This window comes from Rhyacophila brunnea, unplaced genomic scaffold (genome assembly GCF_057557595.1).
Source record: "Rhyacophila brunnea isolate RB1 unplaced genomic scaffold, BYU_Rbru_1.0 scaffold_4, whole genome shotgun sequence".
In the NCBI taxonomy this organism is placed as follows: domain Eukaryota; kingdom Metazoa; phylum Arthropoda; class Insecta; order Trichoptera; family Rhyacophilidae; genus Rhyacophila; species Rhyacophila brunnea.
In genome coordinates this window covers 27947599-27966585 of record NW_028233068.1, presented here as the reverse complement: position 1 = coordinate 27966585, position 18987 = coordinate 27947599, and the positions used below count along the sequence as shown (strand labels likewise).

The window sequence follows — 18987 nt, the reverse complement described above, 5'->3', positions numbered from 1 at the left end:
AAATAAAATATTTTATCGCTATCGTACTCGTAAAAAACGATCATAAAATGAATATTGTAAAACATATTTTACTATTCTATTGTTTATCATCATTCATCATTCATCGTACACTTTAAAAAATATTTTTATCTTAATTATCAATCACAATATTATTTATTAATGGACTGTAAAAAAATAATTACCTACTCCACGACAGTGCGATGCCAAAAGTTTTCATTTTTCACGAAATACAAGTTTAAAAAAACAACATTATTTTTATTTTATAAGTTAAGGTGGGGCAGAAAACTAAGCAAAAATTTAGTCGTTGGCGAGTTTTATCCAGAGCAGGAAACGGAACCGGAACCGTAAACTAATCTTGGAACCCCTTAAGTTATTTTGGAAGCAGACGTTTCATTCCCAATCTCTAAAACCCCGAATCCTAACGAAACGTCGCAATTTCAGAAGTTCCTTTTTTTTTTAATATATTTGTTTGTACTATTTTTATGCTCAAGCCAATTTTATTATTCCAAAAAAATACACAATTCCTATGTATAAAATAAATCTTATACATTTCGATGTAATGTTTTACAATTTTTTTACTGTGTATCGACCTGGGAAGAATATCTTGCAAAATAGAAATACATTGAGCTTTGAAAAAAAACTATGTAAGTATATTATTGATTTTCTTAATATAGAATCGGAACCGAACCTCGGAATCGGAGGTCCGCTTAAATGATTTTTGATGGAACCAAACCGTATTCGATTTTTCCACTGGAACCGTGTTTTTTTTAATGGGAGTTCGAACAGCTCTGGATAGTTTCCGTAACAACTCAGCGGTCAGTGAATCTCACGTCAACGTGCTTCCCTCGGTAAATAACAAAAGCGACAGTGTCATTCTCGAGACGCTGACATAATGACGTCATGTCATTACGGAAAATCTATCCGCGATACGTTTTTCTATACGTCAAGGGCGAACTTAATAAATAGCAATTCTCAGAAAAAATGTATGCGAACTGTTGAATATAAGCTGAGAAAGGGAAACTGCTTTCATACATAGATAGCGCTGATAATATGGTTAATTCAAACACCTACGTCGTTTTTTTTCTGTTAGTGTGAGTTTGGACCATAACTAGAGGTAGAACTTTCTATATTACATCCATTTGTCGATTACGCAGCGTGATTTGTTTTAGTTGAACTGGCAGTCAAAATGAATAATCTGTCCGTTGGCGCATTGAAAAACTATGAAATCTAATCTATAGCTACTATCACTTTCCGGGGGGGGGGGGGGAATCAGCAGCGAGTTTAAGATAATCCTTCTCCGATAAAGATGTCTTCAGCGTCTTTGGTGCAATGCGAATTCTAATACTAATTGATATATATTATAATACCTGAAGAAACTAGAAAAAAAATACACAAAAGGATATAGCATGAAATAATTATGCCCTAATGATGAAAAGGCGGGCGAGTTGCCGAATCCTCGATTAATCAAGTTAAGTAGGTTCGTTGTCCACAGTATTGAGGGGGGTCTTGCCGAAATTCTTACACGAGTGCGAAATTGGATGGCATGATTGAATTTTGTAAGTAAGGTATTTTCTGGAGCATTTGAGTTAAAAAAAATTTAACTGTAAAAAAAAACTCCGACAATAATAATTATTATGCCGCCAACATGGTTTATCTCTGATTTTCTACAATTTTATGGCGATCACTCCAGTACATGAACAGTAGGGGATTAAATTACTATCGCCCTGGATTATCATTAAGTTATCATATTATGTATAATAATGGAAGGTTGAAATATACTCTATCTATTTAGCATAGTAAAATAAACAACGTATATAATATAAACTCGAATTCTCTTTAAAACATCGTTGTTGAAATTGTCAATCATTTTGTCAAACCTTTCAATTTTTTTCCCTTAAACGTTGTAGATAATCTATTTATATAATTTTGAAGCCTTATTATCCTTTATATTTATTTTAAACATTTGATGACTGCGTAAAGTATTTTTATTACATAAAATAGTATTCTTTTAAACCTCTCGATCTAATGTTTTAGAATATAGTCATATTTCAGTACATCTATTTGCAATGGTGTTAAGATTTTTTATATTTATTAATTTTTAAAAGCATTTAGAAAACCATTAGTAAAATTTATGTCGACATTATTATAGTGAAATATTTACGATAACTAATTATATTGATAATCTCTGTGATCCCAAATTTGACAAGAATTAGGCATTTTATTATTCAAAAAATGGGCAAGATTTACACATTTTAAGATAATTCTAAAGATACTGATTACACGCGCATTAACATGATCTTACTCCCTACTACATGTATCGTTTGTCAATTTATGTGCTACGGCCGTATGTTGTAGCTTAACCACTAGGGAATGCCAATAAAAATGGCGTATTTCAAAAAAATACAACCTTATTCTTAGGTCAATAATTATTATAAAGCAAACATTATTCGTAGAATGTTTATCACATTTGATTGGTCAAAGACATAGCTTATAATCAGTACCTATCTTTAGAATTATCTTAAAATGTGTAAATCTTGCCCATTTTTTGAATAATAAAATGCCTAATTCTTGTCAAATTTGGGATCACAGAGATTATCAATATAATTTTGTATTGTAAATATTTCACTATAATAATGTCTAGATAAATTTTACTAATAGTTTTATAAATGATTTTAAAAATTAATGAACATGAAAAATCTTAAGATTTACCACTGCACATGGATGTACTGAAATATGACTATATTCTAAAACATTAGAGCGAGAGGTTTAAAAGAATACTATTTTATGTAATAAAAATACTTTATGCAGTCATCAACTGTTTAAAATAAATATAAAGGATAATAAGGCTTCACAATTATATAAATAGATTATCTACAACGTTGATGGAATGTCCAGGGTTATGCTCTGAAAATAGCATAAAAGCTCCATTTTGACCTACGCTGAGCATGTGGGCCGTTAAAGGGGGTAGTTTTTTATAAATGGGAAAATCGTGAGTGGAAATTTTTAAATGTTGTTAATAATATTCCTCTTAAAATAATTAATTATTTCTGCGAATTCTAAACTATGAAGTTACGACTTGATGAACTGGCATGGTTCCCGTTTCAATTTATATTTAAATATATAGAGGACCGTGACACTCGGGAGAAAATTAGAATTAGATAGCTCGTGTCCTGCAAAAATTGTGCCCATGCAATCTAGATTCTACTAGAATCTAGCTGTCGACATTAATTATCTAGAGTTGATTTGGCAAGAGCTTGTTTATTACTCCCCAATATATCAATTAGATATTGATTTACTAAAATACGAAATATCTTCAGCTTTAGATAACCATCAGCGGTTTTCAATTAACTACCGAATGACGCCGTCTGAAAATAATTACAAATTTTACATCGTGTTGGTCTTTATCAATCAAAGTATGAAAAACGTCGTATAAGGAAATCTAACACGGTAATTCTTAAGAGCATAAGTTTATAACAGCAAATTTAACTCTTATTGGGTGACTTAATAAATTCGTGTTTTTTTTATTTGATCAAAATATAATTAACCGTTATTTTTATGCCAAACCATTATCAGACATCGGCTTTGGTTTCTGTTAGCTTTTTCCTATCAATCGTTGCTCTCAACAAAATTGGAGGCTGTTACAAAACCAGTCTCTGGGATTCTTGAGCGAGGACATTTTTCTTCGTTCTCGCTTACCGGAAACCTTAAATGATAAAGTTGATATGCCAACGTTCTATCTTTTACTTATCTGATCATTTCTTCGGTCTTCTTCTTTCACCTCGACATTTATAACGTTCCCTTTACAGCTGATATGTAACATGTGTCTGCATAGCCACATTTCGAAAGCTTCACGTTTCCTGAGGATTGTTTCTGAGTGTCCGTATAGTAGGACCGAAAAGACATAGACAATTTACCATTTTCATCACCAGTCCCATGTTTAGATATTGGTCGTGGGTACATAATATTTTCCACAGTCGTGTAAAAACCGCCCTGGCCTTCACGACTGGACATTTTAGTACAACGGTCCCAATCATTTACTATCCAGAGGTCAATCTAAGCAAATGTGATGTGCACTGTCTCCGTGTATATTTATTACTACGATTAACGATTTCTGTCATATCAAAAGGATCTCTATCCGACAGTGGCGAAGGGTGGAGATAGGCTGTTAAGATCCGCCATAAATAGTGCATATTAAACTTTCAATCATACGTATTTGTTTTTATTGAAATAAGACTACAATTTACAGATGGTGTTAGTTAGTTTTTAAAATTCAATTAAAAATTAAACCCTGCGAAAACCAAGCCATAATATATTATAATAGTCAAAAAAATACTCGTCTGTCTATAACATATCAAATATTATGCAATTAAATCATACATAACTTTGGATATTTTATAGAAAGAATAATAATATTTGTATCTATTACGCTTATAGTATGGTTTAGGCACGGCTTAATGAACTGAAAAAAATGAACCAACAATATGTGTCATACGTATTCTTAATCCAACGAAAATAAATAAGTATGAATGAAAAAGTGTGCACAATTTTGTCGTATCGCCCAAGATATACCAAAACTATTATGGTTTGGTAGGCAGGGTTTAATTGATTTTTAAAAATTAACCAACACCGTCTCTAAATTGTAGTATTAGTTCAATAAAATGTATGACTGAGTTTAATGTACACTATTTATGGCGCATTCAGCCTACCTCCACCCTTCGCTACTGCTATCCGATTTGTTCTTTATAAATATTAGCGAAATTGAGAAATTGAAGACGGTCTATTACAATAACACATTGTTTTTTTGTAATAATATACAGTGCCAAGGCGTGTACTTTTAACCCAGTATGATGGTTTATGTCATGAATATTCAAATAAATACCGATACTAAGAGGGTAATATTTTTACTTATTCCCTCAATACGTAGCATGACAGAATTTTGAATACTTTTCTGTTCTGCATAAACAAGTTTCAAAACAGCACGGAGAGGTATATTTTCGCGCAAAGAGTGCAGCCCATTACATTGTCAAATATCATACGTCTTACAAAGCAAGTAAGTAAGAAAGCGGAAGAAACGTAAGCACCTGAGTGATTCACCGGTGTCATGTTTATCACCACTCAAACCGTCTTGGAGGAGACGGGGCTGCGAAGAGGAACATGTAATGAGTTTGGGTGTATAGGGGCAATCTCACGAATAAATGGGTGGTGATGTACGCCAGCACTGACAGAATTTACTTACTCGAAGTACTTACAACATTCGAGGCGGCAATAATAATTACTTTCCACGAGACGAAGGAGGTGTAATATATGTATGTATATAGTTTAAGAAAATTCTACGAAACAATAACAATATATGCAAACTATAGTTTAATTTTCCAAAATATCTATTATTTTTAGAAATGATTAATAGTTAAAATATGTGTCCCTCATAAATAAATAGAAACACTTAAGTAGATATAGGATACTTGATAGAATATGCTTGCTGAATATGTTAACAGTGTGTACCAATCTAATAAAATAATAAAATGTACTATTTACGGTATTTCAAAACAATTTTTATATTTGCATCTTTACTCTGTTTTTAAGTTATTTTATTGTATTTTTTTTTTAATATAAATTCTAACTCATTGTACTGTGTCAGTGTACATTTGCCCTTGACGAGTACGCATAGTGTCTGAAGATGCCGAAAAGCGAACCCCAAGCTCAACAATTAAACCAACTAGAACTTACGTATATTATTAAAATACCTAAATGAACTTACGTCCATGCCTACTATCAAAAAACTTTAATATTTTCTAGTAGGTATTAAAGTAACTGTCAACAAATGATTGCCGACATATGTATGAAAATAAGTTATTATACCTATGCTGAATGTTTCTGAGTTTCACAGAGAACCGCTATGTTGGAATGTGCAATTATATTATATAGAAGACTAGTCTAAAATCTATATTAAATGCCAAAATCATATTTTTGGAGAGAGACGCAAACATGTTTGCATTTGGTAGGTATCAACCAAGAGTATAATAATATAATATTAATATCTCCGTCAACGTATCTGCCCTTCACGCATGACTTACTTTTAGCGTTATATGCAAGGTCCTCTTAGTGGGGCCGCGGAACGATATTGCGAATTCCGGTCCAGTGATAGTTATTAGGTATCTACATCGTCTAAAATACGGTTAACTGTTTGCATAATGAAAACAACGGTAACACGTTCATTGAGACGAACAAAATATTGAATTGAAGATTTGATTACCATTTTTCATTAAAAATATAAGCAATAACTTCTGTCGGCACTGCGATCGAACCTCGAAATTTCGCGTGAACTCGACTATAGTGGACCATGCTATCTGTGGTGACAAAATGACAAGAGTGAATATATATTTTTTTGTTCCGGTTAGCTGAATTAACTAAGCCAAGAATGGTTACATGCTTTTACCGGCACCGACATCGGTAGTAAAATAAGCCCATCTCGCAGTCGCGAATAACGTGTCACATACGTCTCGCGAAAGCTTTGCGTCTACGTCGCGTTAATGCTGGAGTAATTGTCGAGTTAACTACGTTTAAACGCAATCAAAAAGGCGACAAAAGAGCACAAAATATTGCATATAGCGCTTACATACGTAGTTCTAAATTTACTCAAGGTAGGTCGAAAAGTGCAAACCCTCGTGAAAGTTTTAATTTAAAATATGCCAGAGCATAGAACAGTTGATTGCACTGTCGTTAAATATTGCGAAACTTATGAGTAATATCAGTAATCGAGAACGTATAGAGGCTGCATATTATTCTAGTGTTACGTTGAATCCCACTCCTACTCATGCTCCTATACTTTCGGAACTCAACATAAAAGTATTTCCGATTTAACTGTAGGTACGTCAAATACTAAAGAATTCCATATTATGAAAAAAGAGAAAACCTATTTCTATCCACATCTAAAGAAAAAATGCAAAAAAATATCTTCTACTCCCGCGTCCGTGCGAGATATACGCCTAAACCTTCCGATTCACGCCATTATTATGGCCACGCCAATGGCTTATAATATAGCGTTGATGGTGTGGCAGATATGGTTGACGCAGCAAGCCGACAAACTGACGTTTCACGGTTTCCTAAGCGCCACATTCACAGTTCACATTCACATAGAGTATATACGTATCCTCAACTTCCCCATACCATCGTCCTCCAAACTTCTTAAACCGGCATAAACCCCGATGATAACTTTTCATTTGGCACCATCGGGAAGGTTGTGTGGTCACATATCTCGTGTCACTTCACTATTTTTTTCATTTCCACCGGAAACGGCTCTTCAGTAGGCCTTAAAAATCACTTGCGGGAGTGTATGTACTTGTAGTGGGAATTTTTTGTCACATTTGGGCTGTGCATTGCACATCAGCAGCTACTGCTTTGCGGACATTCGGTCGAGACACTCAGGTCAGAATGTACACCTTGGCAACAGGAGTGGATTTCAGGCATCCCTTTAGTATGTATATGACAGGCAATTAATACACCTTTCGTGCACTTATATTTTTGTTTGATTTCGTTGACTGTCGTCGAACTATGTTCTTGTTTCTTGTCATGCGCAGGCCGCCTAGAGCGCCATCTAAGTCCAATCAGTCCAATCGCTCCAAGACTGGGCCTGGCAACGAGGTCAACAACAACACTATATAGAATTACTTACAGCATTCGTAAATCGTGACAAATAGTAATTGTCAGCTACCTAAGTGATAATGGCAACGTGATTCATTGAAAATGTGTCATTGTTTTTAATTTACTTTAAAAGTATAAATCTGTTGAAAACGTCACTTTCGTAATTAAACAAAGCGCTTGTGCGTCGGTACGCCCAGAAGTGAAAACGAAAGATTGCAAGCTGCCACCCACCCGTCCGCCCATCACATTGCCGGAAAACCCTTTAAAAAGCGTGCAGATAACAACGAACGGCTTCCGTTAGGCGGAAAGAGGCGTGCTTTGATTCGAAACAGACAGGGATGAATAATATCAGCGATCGACGTTGATACGATACTCAAATGTTTTGTTTCAAAAAATGTTTTTGAAATTCAGTAATTCTACACCAGCTAGTAAAAATATGAAACCAAAGACGTTCAAAAAATCTTCTGAAAAAATGAGCTATCATTTATTATATTATTAAAGTGGGGCTGTTTAAATTATGCAGCTCATCTCGCATTGCCGATCATTTTGTAGCAAACCTCACTATGTTCGCCTGTATCTGTTGAAACCCGCAAGCATTTCAATACATAATGTGTTGGAAGTATGAATATAACTCATATGGACTGGACTTAACGAGGTAAAACACCATTATAAAGTTTTGAAATGAAGCTTTTTTTGATATTATACTTTATTTAATTTATGTTGACAGCTATGTCAGGCTATAAATTCATCTTTGGAACGGTTGACTATTATTATGTTATAGTCGACCGCTCCGAATAAAGTAGAATAAATAAATAAAAATAACTTTTGTTTCAAAACCATTATTTCAACATAATTTTAGATTAACTGAAATAATCAATACCTACCATAAATTATTATGACAAACTCATGAAAAAACCGAATCTATTCAGTTTTAAGAGTAATAGTGACGATACGCGGCAGTGGTGAGTTAAATAAGAAAAAGAAATCCTGAAATGAGCAGGGTAAAAACTCAATCTTCAAATGGCTTCTCAATATGAAATTGAATCATAAAATTATTCATGTATGCAAGATAATCTCAGCAGACATTCTAGAACAAAATTTAAATGAAGAATAATCACAAATAATGTCAAACATGGTGGCACATTTCAATATAAATCTGGTAACTTGTTCAGACTACCAAATCTACTACACTAAAAACATTCCAACATCGCCATCAAATATTTTAATACCAAAACTCCATAAGGATTCCCTTTTGTTATAGTCAAACTTTTGTGTTGAACTGGCAATTCATGCTACTGACAAGTATTTGTCAGAGCAAAATAATAAATTACGATTCTATGCAAACGTCCGTGTAGTAATTCTACCTCGGTATGTATACAATCCGATGTTAATTAGGGTGAAAGATGTAAATGGCGATTGCGGGCGGAGCGGAGCGCTCACCCACCTGGCCGCACCACAGCTCAGCGGCAGCCGCAGCCGCAATGGCCGGAAAACCCTTTCGGAAAACATTGAAACGGTGATAACGACGACGGAACACGGGGACAGGTAAAGAACATTCAAACAAGTACCTCATCGACGAACGGATATAAACAAAAAATGTTGCTGAACCTTATTTCACAAATTGAAGAGAAAAAACATTGATGCGAACTTTGCACAGGTGAATGTCAAGATAGCCTCAACAATAAATGTAAATATGGATTGACAAGATTTTAGAAATAAAATATACAAAGAGTCTGCACTTGAGTAATTTAACATTTTTTTCAATGATTATGATTATACACTATCAGTGAATAATATGTAGCACTACTATTGTAAAATTGAATTTATCGAGTATATTTTTCACTGATCCAATATAATTAATTTTATAGCCGAAAGATAAAGGGAGATTCATCTATAATCACTACTTTTCAAAGAAACCAGAAAAATAGAAAAAGAGTTTTAAACCATTTTGAATGTAAACTTCAATAGTATGTATAATATGTAAAATTTACTAATTCAGATGAGCATGCTATGAATTAGCTACTTTTGATTCAAATAATTTTTCAATTATTAAGTCTTATCGCCTTTTTCGCTATAACTATTTTTGTTTAAAACCATGTTCGATCATAAGATCATATGCGCATGGGCCTACACAGAACGGAGATAGTATTAACAGATTTTTATTTTTATGAGAAATGGATGGTAGCCACCTGCTCAAACTATTAGGTTCAGACTCTGAGGTCAAACACACATTGAAAAACAACATGTGAATTTTAGAGACCCAGGATTCGAACCCATGACCCACAAAGTTATAAGACGACGCGTAACCGCCCAGCCATCGCGGGCTTTTAATGTATATGTACTTACTGATTATACTTTAGTGTTTACAATTTTTTAATTAGCATTAAAACATGTCCTGGACAAAAATAAAAGTCCTACCCTACGAAAAATGTCTCCAGACAATCTGTGCAATTATCTATTTAGTATTATAGTCAGAAAAGAAAACGATAATTTTAAGAGTCTTCTCGACAACTCGAAATAAGGGTATTAAATATATGGCCCGTCCAAGTAAAAGACGATTATGGCCTTCTCAATACGTTCAGCTATGCAAAAGGCGGCTGGTATCGCCAGATTATTGATTTTGAATTTTTTGTGTCGTAATTTAACGAATTGTGACGAGAAATGACATCGGCGCTCTCGCGAATTATCCTATAGTGCACCTGTGACTGCGAACTGACAAGCCATCCCAGTAATAATATTAGTATGTATTATCAATACTTCACTGATTACAGAATGCCAATCGGCTTGAATGTTTAAACATCTTTTTTATAAAAAAAAGTCTAATAAAACGGATGCAAAATTGAAAAGAAATCAAGACAGGTTGTCGCCCAATGTGATTCATTTATAATATCTTGCTGCACTATTTTTTTTATTTGCTTATTACGTTTTAATAAGTGAAAGTAGGAGATGTCGTCTGAGCTATTTATGCGACAGTTTTGTTTTTGTTGATATAATTTACATCGTTAAGCGCTGTAAGAAAGGCTCGGTCTGTGGTACCCGCGAGACGCAAGATGCAGCACTCATTTGAATTGTAAATTTGGCGCACAGCGGATAAAGGAAGGAGTGATATGAAACAATGATTCGCCGCACTGGCATTGAAATAATAGTATTGTTTTAAGTATAGTAAACGACCGTTTGGTGGTTGAAAGCATTCATGACGTCATTCGTAAATAATGGATCGGTTGAGATTTAAAAAAATAAATTTACATCTCAGAGCCGTTGCCAGGGGTACATCCGCCAGTGAGAAAAAATGTCGCCCTGGGTTGGAAATAATCTACTAAAATTATACAAAATCAATTACACCGAAAGAATAAAAAATCGTATAATCCGATAGATAGGTATGCGCATTAGTTAAATGGTATTATTGTCATAAAAAAAAAATGTCTTGAGACTAAGCTCTGATTAATAATAAATTACTCACAAAACAGTCAGTGCGGAGAGCTTGCTCACCTGTAGCCGCCACCTGACTCGGTTGGCCATGTACACCGCATACATTGCTCATAAGGGCACAGCGACCCTGCGCGCAAATTAACTGCCATCTAGCTATGTTAAATTAAAAAGATGCTAGTTTTGTCTATTGGAGTGAGATTAATTGACGCTTCCTTTTTCGTCATAATGAAAAATCTGGAAACTGTCTTGTATTTTGTTACGTAATGTCTAATGTTCAAATCAAGTGCCAATCACATATTTTCTGGAAAGAGGAGAGATTTTTAAATATACCTATGTGATATTGAAAGTGGACATCAACCAGCCGAAATTCGGCATTTCGGGTGTCTAGAATATTCCACATGTTCGGTTTCATAAAGTCGACCGAAGCGAACATTATTTGAAGTACCTATGTATTACCTACTTTTTACTTCGTTCAGACTTTCCTGGAGGATTCAATCGAGTGAATTAATAAGTTATGCCGTGTCTCACAATTATTATGTGACCGTAAAATATTAAGTATTACCTGGTTAAACAATGGACATATCCCTGAGGCTGAACCGTTAGCAGCAATTTTGACAGTATGTATCATAATTTTACCAATAATAAATATTGTGTGAAACGGTAGTTCTATTAAATGAGATTTATTTTACTTTGTAACCGGCGTGGTTATGTATTTCATTCAGCGATAAGTATAATATATTTGAACGGATTTTTGTATAGACACTTTGGCACAAAAGACTGATACCAGTGATACCTCATAAATATGGTCTATGACATTTTTAAACGATTCAGCGATTACTCGATGGTAATAAATTTTATAAATGAGTTACGAAATTTTGAGTTATTCCTAATTTAAATAAATATAATATCACATATGCAAAAGCACGTCACTGTATAAATACATAACATTACTGACATGTAAGCACCGGTGGCTTGTTCCAGTAAAGATATGTAAGGTCACGTACAGAGCACTACTGTTTCATATATTACACATTACCTGTACGATGCATATTGAAGGGATGCGATAAAATGTGTTATAGTACAAATCGAAGGACCTGAATATTGGCGAGGCGTGAAGATACTGGGTTCGATATGCACGTTTTCAATTCGCGTTACAACTGATCCAAGTTCGATTGCCGGCGACGAGTAGGTACCTACAATGTGTGAACACGAAATTGTCAGAGTAATAATATGTTAGTTTTGAATTTATTATTAAGAGTATCATCATGCACCCAGGCCGTCAAAGAAGTATTGATACTTTTCCTTCAATTCTACTTTCTTTCGATGACGATATTGATTTTGCAATATGTTTTGAAATAAATCGCGGACATGCATCATTTGATAACGATACTTTGGCACCGACAGTTTTTCTTTCGATATGACGGCCATACATCCAATACTTACATACTTCATAAAGTTTACTATATCGACAGGGCTATGGAGGCAAAGTAGTGATTTATGATATTTTGAATCGTTATAAATCGAGTGACTCTGAATACATATTATAATTTAGATGCATTATATGGTTCTATTAGTAGGTACATACATTATATAAATGTGTTATTGTATGTGTTTATTGCTTTATATATTTGTTTTATGTTAATAATGCTTGGTTTTAGTGTTCTTTTACTGAGGTATTATGATATATTAATATGCAATTTTATTCATTTAAATTCTACTAATATTGTCATAGTTAATATTATTTAATAGGATACTTCAATGTATTGGTTGATTTGTCACTTTTTGAATTTGTTATTATAAATCCCTATTGTGTTGAATATTCTTTACATGAAAATGTCCCTCCGAGGTGGACGAAACCGGTCCAAATATTAAATAAAACTGAAATAAGTATGATAAAAAATTGCGTTTGATTAAATTAAATTTATAATTCTGTTATGTGCCATTCAAATTTGTACCGTTAGTTAGTCACCCAGCGGGTTCGAGCGGCTGAAACATGTCGCATCTTGTTCATTTCTTTTGTTTGTTTTTATTGTTTCCTTCCTAGAAGTATTCCAGAATAACAAACCACTCGACAGCTGGACGTCTCACAAGAAGGACGCATTTGTGTACCTTGTAATTTTGTGTACCTTGTAATATTCAACATTATATTAGTTTACCAGAAATAATAATTGTATGTGATTTTGTGTTATAAATCGGGAATAAAAGAAACGTTAAATATAATTAATAATATCTTTTAATTAAAACCAACCCATAACATAAAATTGGTGTCAGGAAGTGTGGATAAAGCTAAAATAACGTGAAATAAATTAACGGTGAATTCAAATTCTTTAAAAATAGCAAGAATCCTAAAAATAAAACACATAATAATATTACGTATAAACTAATTGTTTTTTTAAAGTACATCGTTGTGAAAAACGAACGGAAATTAAAAATCTATTTAATAATATAAAGTTGTATATTCTCCTAAATCATCAAAATCATTAAAGCAAGAGTCTTCAAATATCTTCAAATTCCTAAATTCGACGAATAATCTCCAATTCTCCAATTCTTCAAAATCAAAACTCGAATTCTACAAGCTCCAACTTCAAATCTTCAAGCTCCAGCTTCATATTCTTCAAGCGTCCATCAGATCTTCAAATCTCCAATATCATCAAGACATAATCTCCGAGTGTCAAGTGCTTAGTGTATATAACAGTGACAGTGTAAAGTGTAGGTATTTATTCTCCACAACAGAACGGTAAATTAATTATTCATTCATTTATATGAAAATTATCAATAACTACAATAATACTATGTCGTCACTAAGCTTAGATACCCTGATGAAATTTATTTCAACCTTCGATGGAGAAAGGAAAAATCTATACCCATTTCTTAATGACTGTGATACGGCTATTGAAATATGTCCGAATGAATTAAAACCCGTCCTGTTAAAATACATGATTCACTGCGTAGTAGGTTACGCCAAATATACAATTTCGAATTATAAATTTGAATCTTATGACAATTTCAAATCTTTTCTAAATACTACTTACGGTGAAAATAAGCATACATCACAATTAGAATTAGAACTCAGAAATTGCAAACAGGATTATAAAGAACCTATTATCAAATTTATTCAGCGTGTAGAGAATTGCAGAAATAACCTCATCAACGCAATTAGACTATTACATAAAGATGACGACGAGTTAAAAGGTCGCATTAAACAAATTGAGGATAGCGCTCTAAATACTTTCATGCTAGGAATCCATCCTCAAACGTCTATGGTAGTTCGATTGTCTAAACCAACAACATTAACAGAAGCAGCAAACGTGGCTATAGACGAGGATAAGATTTTAAACGATTTCAAAGGTATGCACATAAACTCTAAAAATAATTATCATAATCAGTCGCATCATTTCAATTACAATAATCAAAACATAAATCAGTTCAAAACTTCAGTAAATAAAGTGTGCAGATATTGCAAAAAATCAGGACACTTAATCGAAGAGTGCAGAAAACGACAGTACAATAATCGTTTTAAAAATAATTCGAATCCTTCTCAGCTTCAAACTAATCAAACAAATCCAAATGTTTCTTTCGATCAATCTCCGCAAAATTCGCAATATTCACAAAATTCTCAAAATTATCAACTCCCAGCACTCCAGGAGACCTGCCTCCTCCCGGTACGTGCGAAGCATTCAGGCAAAATATTTTCATTAGAACCAAGTACAGCGTATGTTGAATTTCCATATACAGAAAAAAAAAATCTAAAATTATTGATTGATACTGGCGCCGACATCTCATTAGTAAAAATAAGTTCCCTAGATGGAAACGAACTTGTTAATGAAACTGAACTCGTCACGCTCAAAGGTATCGATAACTCTCCGAATCCAGTAAAAACTATCGGAACAGTTAATTTAACATTTCCTTTAAAATATATGCAAATTCGTCATACTATTCACATTATTCCAAACCATGTCACTAATGTTCCTTTAGACGGATTACTAGGTCATGACTTTTTCGTCAATAATAATGCAAAGATTGACTACGAAACAAATACATTACATATTCACGATGAAATTATTCCTATATTCAATAAAATCAATCCTATTTATACTTTAAAGCCTAGATCCAAAACCCTTATAGAATTAGTTGTTCAAAATCCTGAAATTAACGAAGGTGTTATACCAAATATCCAAATACTTCCAGACGTATACTTATCACGTACTCTTGCAAAGGTACTTCCAGGAAATAGAGTATATGCCACAATCGTCAACAACAGTTTTAAGTCAGTCAATATCTTATCAAATAAAATAACTCTCGAACCATTTAATAAACACGAAAGTTTCGTTGATTTTACAAACTCTAATACTAACGCTTTTTCTCAAATCGACAATCAAAGTACTGTTCTCATAAATAATTCTTCAGCGTGTAATCCTTCATATTCATACAATGACTTCATCGAGAAACAAAATGAAAATGTCAATGTCAACTTGAATGAAACCGATGAATCTCTTACAAATCAAAAACAATCGATTGCACACTGTATTTCGAATGATAAATTAATGTCCAAGGAAATAGCTTTAGAAATAAGTACAATCATTACCAATCATGATGAATTAATTAGTACACATTCGAGAATAGGAGATGTACTCGAATCAAAATTTCGTAAAAATAATATTTACCACTTAATCACAAAACAAAATTTTTGGGAAAAACCAAACTATAATTCCGTTTTTCTGGCATTATCAAATTTAAAAAATATTCTTAAAAATAACAAAGAACCAAATATTTCATTTCCACGACTCGGTTGTGGTTTGGATAACCTCAATTGGGAAAAAATTAAAAAGATTATTCAATATGTTTTCAATAACTCAAATATAAATATCACTATTTGTCATAATACAATAATTAGCCCTAATCACAATGAAATTCCACAAATACTTAAGGAATACCATGATTCTCCTTTAAGCGGACATTCAGGATATCACAGGACCTTGAACCGTATACGACTTAAATATCGATGGACTAATATGCAAAAGGATATTAAAATGTATATTAAACAATGTGAATCATGCCAAAAAAATAAAATATCCCGAAAAAACTTAAAACAACCCATAGAAATTACTACCACCAGTCTAAAACCATTTGAACGTATTGCTTTAGATATAGTAGGTCCTCTACCTTTAACCGAAAGTGGAAACAAATATATATTAACCCTCCAAGACGATTTAACAAAATACTCTCAATGTTACCCAATCCCGAATCATGAAGCAGTAACCATTGCAAAGGAACTAACTTCAAAATTTATTTGTCAATATGGAATTCCAGATAAAATACTTACCGATCAAGGAAAGGATTTTACTTCAAATATTCTCAAGGAAGTAGCCAAACTTTTTAAAATCGAACAGATACAAACTAGCGCATATACGCCTACCAGTAATGGATCCCTAGAACGAAGTCACGCTACTTTAGCTGATTATCTAAAACATTATATCTCTCCGAATCAAACCGATTGGGATGAATGGCTTCCATTCTCCATGTTTAGTTATAACACTACTCCGCATACCGCCACAAAATTTACACCATTCGAATTAGTTTTTGGAAATCCACCAAGTTTGCCGACAGCTCTAAAAACATCTGAATTCAAGTACACATACGATTCATTTATCGATAATCTTAAACTTAAATTAACGAAATCACATGAAATAGCTAGAAACAATTTGATAAAAGGAAAAGAAAAAACTCAGATAAGGTATAACAAGGACAAAACATTAAGAACATTTGAAATCGGTGATAAAATATACTTAACCAATAACGCCTCTAAAATAAATAAATCAAAAAAATTATCTCCTAATTTCCAAGGACCTTACGAAATTGTCAAGGTTAACAGTCCGTTAAATGTTACAATTAAGGTTCAGAATAAGTTAGTTAAGGTTCACACAAATAGAATTAAGCAAGCTAATTTAGATCCCTCACAATAAATAATCTCATTCAAAGGATTATGTTATTATTTACTTTATTATAATATGTACTAATATTAAGAATTTTATTGTCTTTCTAAATGTAAAAAAAATATATATATATATATATATATATACCTGTATGTAATATGACTTCAATTGTTCTAAATCTATTTGTCACACATCACAATCTATTGTTCACAACAAAATCTATTTTCGAAAACCAATGTATTAATATGATTATAATTTCTTTAACCAAACTCATGGTAAAAAAATTGTGTACCATAAGTTTATTCTTTTGAAGGGAGGTGTTATGTGCCATTCAAATTTGTACCGTTAGTTAGTCACCCAGCGGGTTCGAGCGGCTGAAACATGTCGCATCTTGTTCATTTCTTTTGTTTGTTTTTATTGTTTCCTTCCTAGAAGTATTCCAGAATAACAAACCACTCGACAGCTGGACGTCTCACAAGAAGGACGCATTTGTGTACCTTGTAATTTTGTGTACCTTGTAATATTCAACATTATATTAGTTTACCAGAAATAATAATTGTATGTGATTTTGTGTTATAAATCGGGAATAAAAGAAACGTTAAATATAATTAATAATATCTTTTAATTAAAACCAACCCATAACAATTCAATGCATTTAAACCATGAATAATTGACAATTAACACAATAAAAGAAATTACAAAATATATTTGTTTTAATAAATCAGTATTGCAAGTGTACGTACTTTCAATAGATGTTAATAAAATTGTTAACCCTGTATGTAGGTACCAGTAAATGTACACTGAATACAATATTTAAAAATTTGATACTGTAATCGTGTAATGTATCACAGGTGGGATAGGTACTTAGTTGGGTAGCCTTTTCCTTCAAACTTAAATAACTCGGATTAAACACTGATAAAATAATTAAATGCCCATTGACTTGTTAAAGGCAAATAGGTTGTTAAATATTAGCTCAAAACCTTCACCCCTAATATACATATTGATTGACAACATATTATGTGAATTTTACTCAGCCAGAGGAATTCTAACCCGAGGCCTACGTATCAAAAGTCAATTGCGATAACTTCTAATTCACGGTAATCTATATGATACATTGCTTTGGCAAACTGATTATAGGATAATACAATAGACCATGTCGTATGTATGTAGCTATATACAATTAATAATTATATTTGCGATGTCTACTGATCGAAGAACTATTTTCCTGCACGACCACTTCACAAATTGGTATTTATAGTAACCATGACATTAAAATAGTTAAGAGGAAGGTTCACTGAAACCCGAAAAATCGCAATCTCAAAACACTTGGCGAAATGTAATGCTGGTAGGCAAATAAAGTAGCTAGGAATTGCAATTTGTCTATTTACCTGAACAGTATTAGTTCACGTGAATTTAGTTTTATGCGTCAAACATTTCACACAATGTCAAAGAATGGAACGTATGAAAAAATGTATAATTAATATTATAATAACACGACAAAAACTCTTTGCTCTATGAACTCTAAAAAAGAAAGCATTCTGATTAATGTGTCCCAACATGAAAATAACGACCAGAAACTGCGATTAGTCTGAATTTGGCAAACGAAACATCAATGTTTTAGAAAAAATATCATGATATCGGCCGTTTTACATGCATCCCAGTCACCGGGAGATAACCGATCATTTTGTGACTATTTAAAAACCTCAATGGTATCTCCGCACTTTCAACGTGAATAGGTACTAATTAAAAGAGTGCGATCTTAGTTTCCGAGTACCTAAGCCAAAATCAACAGCTAACAGGACTCGCATTGTTTTCAGGAACGATTTATGACTTGTATCTTTTATAACGGCTTGGAATAATACAATACACAAACCCTCAAACAATATACGCAGAGACAAAGCATTAGCATAATCTGAATTATTTAAGACGTTTGGCTTCGCAAAAGCCTAGGCCTCCTGCAAACTCACGTCACTCAGTAGCAAGG

At 33.0% G+C, this 18987-nt stretch overlaps 3 protein-coding genes across 3 annotated transcripts in view; 2 read left to right on the top strand and 1 right to left on the bottom strand.

The window, feature by feature from the left end:
• msi (RNA-binding protein musashi) overlaps nt 1-18987 on the bottom strand; it is a 139443-nt gene that overhangs the window by 51019 nt on the left and 69437 nt on the right. The window lies entirely within an intron of this gene.
• The window catches only part of LOC147067197 (uncharacterized), a 128487-nt gene that overhangs the window by 82064 nt on the left and 27436 nt on the right, over nt 1-18987 (top strand). The gene's annotated exons all lie outside the window — the stretch shown is intronic.
• LOC147067198 (uncharacterized) lies at nt 14312-17622 on the top strand. The gene has a single exon (XM_085954331.1). It carries the CDS (start codon nt 14331-14333, stop codon nt 17031-17033), a length of 2703 nt encoding a protein of 900 aa, XP_085810457.1. The 5' UTR covers nt 14312-14330; the 3' UTR covers nt 17034-17622.